Below are 4,850 nucleotides of genomic sequence, written 5' to 3'. Positions count from 1 at the left end.
CGTCATTCTGTTGCGCGGCTCGCGTGTTGTGGAAATCTTCCATGAGGCTGCGACATCGATCCAGATGGCGATCGCAGTCTTCCTCGATTGTGGTGACGTGGTCCAGCACGTCACGCAGATACCGCAGCGTCTCTCCCTCGAACTCGTCGAACTCCGACAGCTGGATGATGAGCTCGCTCATGGGCTTACAGAGCACTTGGAGCCCCTTAATCTGCTTCGTACAACTCGCTAGTCGACCGACGTCGAAGTGTCGAGGATCGAGACTGAGCAGGCGCTCGAGCATGAGCAACTTCGAGCCAAAAGTGTGCGTGATCGGCGTCAACTCGTCCACACAAATGTCCACAACTGTGTACACCAGGAACGCTGTGCCGTGTTGCCGCACCTTGGAGTACGAAGTATCCAATCGCTGCTTCAGCATGGCCCAGAGTGTACTGGACCTTTCTTCAACACTGATCAGAACGTCCTCCATAATGTACAGACTAAGTTGCTGTGGTGCCGTCATGACACATCCGATGTTAAGTTGCTCCAAGCGATCCTCCAGCTCCTTCTTCGTCATACTCTCGAAGGGGGAAATATCGTCGTCCTGCACATAAAGTGAGGCACGGTACATGCTCTGGTAGTCCTTGACCATAGCCAAGTCTCGGGCGTGGACTGTCTGTACGATAAGCGACGAATGTTCGTCGTATTCTTCGTACTTCGGTCTCTCTACGTCTGCATCCAGAGTGTCTTCAATAGCCAACGGGTGGAGACGATATCGTACCGATAACCGTCTCATGAGTAGAGGATCGATGCCTTCCACGTTGATCCAGCGCACTGACGCCCACCCTGGCTTGGTAGAGTAGATGAATCTCTGCACTTGGTCGATGGGGTACACGCTGCGAATACGGTCCGGAGAGTACTCGATCGACCCCAGTCGCGCATTCCCCACTCGTCTGCGCTTCATGTGAGTGTATTCCGGCGGCATATTGCGCAGGAATTCCTCGTTGAAAAGTTGGGCGAGTTTGATCTCCTGGATAGCGAACAAGAACTCCTCGTACGTAATACCACCGCTTTTATCATCATCTACCTTGCAAATAAACGCTTGGAACTGCTCGTCGTCACCACAGGCGATACCCATGGCCTCCAACCCACATCGAAAACCTTCGTACGACACCATGCCATCCTCTTTAAAAAAAATAGATTAGAAAAAAGATAAACTCTACCCTTCAGCTTAAATCTTCTTACCTCCAGGGTTGAACAGCGAGAATAACTTATTCATCCTGGCTGATGTAAGATCATAGTGCGGGTCCATCAGTATCACGTCCTCAACTTCATTCACGGGCCCGAGACTGGTCGACCAATCCACGGAATTCGAGTCTCTAGCGATCGACTCGATGGACCCAATAGCCACCATGTGAAGAATATTCTTCCCATGCAGCAGCCGTGGCATGGGCGTGGTCACCTTACGGGTGGGGTTCTCATTACTCCCGGCTCGCTTACCGTGGTAATTAAGAGAACTCGAGTGTCTTTGGTTTCGAGGCGGCCGTAACCCCGAAACTTTCCGAGATCCGTTGTTCACGATACCAAAGTCACTGGCATTGGTCACGTTATCGCTGACGGTGCGACGCAATCGGGAGCCGTCGAAGCGAACACCATCCTCTGATTCCCAGTCTAGGGGCTGGTAGCTTGTCGTAATTTCGGAAGGAGATCGGCTTCGGCTCACGGGTCGACGAGGATGGCCGTTTATCGGCGGCAGAGAAAGAGTCCGCGCGTTCTGGGAGGCTGAAGGAGAAGCACTGCCGACTGTGGCTACGATGGAAACGTCGTTGTCCATAGCGGAGTCATCCAGGAGAGTGAAGTCGGCAGAGGTCATTGTGTAGCTGACGAGGGGTTCCGTATAGGTTGGAAGCTGGTCATTGGATAAAAACAACAGTCTAGCTTACAAACTGCATTTTTCTTCTTTTTATTTTCTAACGTTAGGCAGCACAGCAATTTTAAGCTTTAATAGATTCCAATGAAATATAAAAACAAATTGCTACTGGCGAAAGCAGATTAAAAACGCATTTGCACTAAATAGTCTGCCATCAAGCAACACAAACGAATATTGAGTACAGAATAACTAGATGTACTACTTTGGCCCATCTTAATGCTAATCCAACGGAGCAAATCTTACATGTCTGATATGATTGGTCATAATTAGAAAATTCCAAAAAAATTACACTGGTCAGAGCTGACTGGGTGACCAGTTTCATTCATTTCTATGACACTTGGTGGCAATGCAGTCTCAGGGTCGCTCCTAGTGCCATGCCATGGCACATAATAAAGTATCCTGATTGGACGGAAATTTCTAGGGGTAGGGGTGAAGTATTACGCACGGCAAAACGTCAATGCCACCAAACGCGACATTACCACGCTGCCACGCTCGTATTTTACGATCAACATTCTGCAATATTCGTTCGCCTCCAGTAGGGATGTCACTCTCTCGCACAGCTGATCCCACGATTCCACCCAGATTAGAATGTCGTCAATATAGGATCTGCGTCCTAACACGGATGGAGCTCCCAGATTACCTGGCTCTCCTGCTTCAAATGGATCCACTTCCGTATGACCTTCCCCGGATCTATCCCCTTCGAGCTCCGGTATTCGGGTAATTTCGTAGAGGGCATTATCGATCAGGCGTTGATAGATCTGGGGTGCATTCTTCAATCCAAACGGCATCCGGCTCCATTTGAACAGTCCAAATGGTGTGATGAATGCGGATATTGCGCGAGCTCGATCCGTCATAGTCACCATCCAAAACCCACTTGCCATATCTAGAGAACAGTACCACAGTACTTTATCCAAGTCTTCCAATAGCTCATTGATTAGAGGCATCGGAGGCGATATCGACAGCGGTCCTCGGGATGCTACTGCTGCTGCTGGCCCTCTTGGTCATTCCTGCTGGTAAACGCCATCGATGTCTCCAGCGCCAGCGACTTAGCTAGAAGTCTCGCGTACACCTACTACATCTTTGCCCGTCCAAACAGAGAATAATTTCAAGCAAAGCGAACAATATGTTTTTGACTATTACAAATATCTGATTACGGGATCAAAATTACCAGTGAATTAGAGTATAATCTCATTCAAAACGAGACGACTCAGTGAGCTACTTCCTGTAGACCATGTCTTTCATCTCCTCGGCCGCGTTCACCGCATCGCGAGCGTGAAGCTCCATCTTCGTCACTAACGTAGGTGTTATATACTTCATACTCGATTCTGCAGCATTCTCTAAGAAGCGCATAGTGCGCTCCTTGATCGTTATTGGGGTGCCGTCTTCTTCCACCATGTTACTCCGGTCGCAGATCTCTTCGCGGTACAAGGCTAGGTATACCTTGATTCGAGCTTTTAAAACGGAGAAGCAACCCTCAATTGGGTTGCACATCGGTGAGTAGGGTCCGAGTCGTAGGACTACGAGGTCGTCACGTGCTTCGACGCGCTCTTCGGTTTGGCGGTGAGCGGGGGCATTCTCCAGGACAATAACGACCTTCTTTCCAGCGAAGCTGTCATGAAACACGGAGGATGCCTTAACCGTCCGGTAGATTTCCTCAATGAAAGCGGCATTCTGCTTCATTCGGATGCTTCCCCTCTCTAGGCGGTAGAGAACCACACCGATGGCCGAGCTTACAGCGCACTGGACTTGCAGGTTTGCACCCTTGGACGGCGGCATCACGAGCGTTGCACGCTCACCTCTCCGTGCACGTCCTCGACCTCGCGTACAGTAAACGTTGAAGTTAGTCTCATCAAAATAGATTATACAGTCACCGTTCTTTTGATGGTCCTTCAGCGATTTTGCGAACTTCTGCCGCTTGGTCTTGTTGATCTCGTTGTTGCATGACATGGGCTCTATGCGTGTTTGTTTGACGGTGAGCGGCATGCCAAGCAAGTGGCGGCTGATCGTTGAGGTGGAGACCCGCACTTTCGTATCTAAAAAGAGCATCGTGCGCATAGCTTCCAGGGTGAAGATGCAATTGTCGTCAAGATATTCCTCCAGCTTGGACTTTGCTTTTGGTGTCTTCTTCACAGTGCTACCACGAGCTCCACCGCGCGGTAGGTCTTCTACGCGTCCAGTGGATATAGTGTGGTATGCCACCGCGCGCGATATGCCTTCTACGCGTCCTGGGGATACAGTGTGGTATGCCACCGCGCGCGATATGCCGTTATTGGCGGCCACCTGAAGCCAGTCAGCGCGTCCCGCGCGATGTGCAGCTAGGACACGGAGCTTCTCAGCGGGGGAGTGCTTGCGGAGGAGTGGTTGGAAGGGCATTCGTCTGAAGAGGTGATTTGAAACGTGAGCTGCTTCAGGCGATGGTTTGCTTCAGGCGAGGCTTTCGCGCGCATTTTGGTGCCAACGCACCCTCACCACCTCTTCACGAATGATTCGAGTCATCGCCTTTCCTTGTCTCGCTTTGGATGAGATCTTTCTCTGTTTGGTTGTTGCTTACTTTTGCTAAAGTTAAAATTGGTACTACAAAAACCAAATTGTCCACTTCGCTTAAAATTATTCTCTGTTTGGACGGACAAAGGTGTAGAGGAGGAAGGAGAATTCCAGAAGTGCTACAAGATGTCAAGAGCGTCCTTCATGGCCCTTGCCAACAAACGCAAGCCGTACCTGCGTGTTGACGAACGCCAGACACGGAACCGAACTGGTATTGAGCCAATAAGAAATATCAACAAGCTACACATGATGTTACGCTGGCTAAGTGGAGGATCTTATCATGATATTCGCTCAATAAGTGGGGTTAGTGTCATGGCATTTTAAGACTGTATTCACGAGGTAGTGGAAGCGATTACCACGCATCCAGATTTGCAGCTACAATTTCCTACAACAGAGG

General features: G+C 50.0%; 1 protein-coding gene across 1 annotated transcript; it reads right to left on the bottom strand.

Annotated features, from left to right (window-relative positions):
• Nucleotides 1-177: 177 nt before the first annotated feature.
• PITG_22080 (uncharacterized protein) lies at nucleotides 178-1,429 on the bottom strand (the record flags this gene model as incomplete). Its single annotated transcript, XM_002909934.1, has 3 exons — nucleotides 178-205; nucleotides 291-1,164; nucleotides 1,225-1,429. 3 exons carry the CDS (start codon nucleotides 1,427-1,429, stop codon nucleotides 178-180), a joined length of 1,107 nt encoding a protein of 368 aa, XP_002909980.1.
• Nucleotides 1,430-4,850: the final 3,421 nt, after the last annotated feature.

The sequence above is a fragment of the Phytophthora infestans genome, genomic scaffold (assembly GCF_000142945.1).
Source record: "Phytophthora infestans T30-4 supercont1.1094 genomic scaffold, whole genome shotgun sequence".
In the NCBI taxonomy this organism is placed as follows: domain Eukaryota; phylum Oomycota; class Peronosporomycetes; order Peronosporales; family Peronosporaceae; genus Phytophthora; species Phytophthora infestans.
Note: the sequence above shows the minus strand (reverse complement) of the source record. Positions and strands in the feature narration are given on the sequence as shown.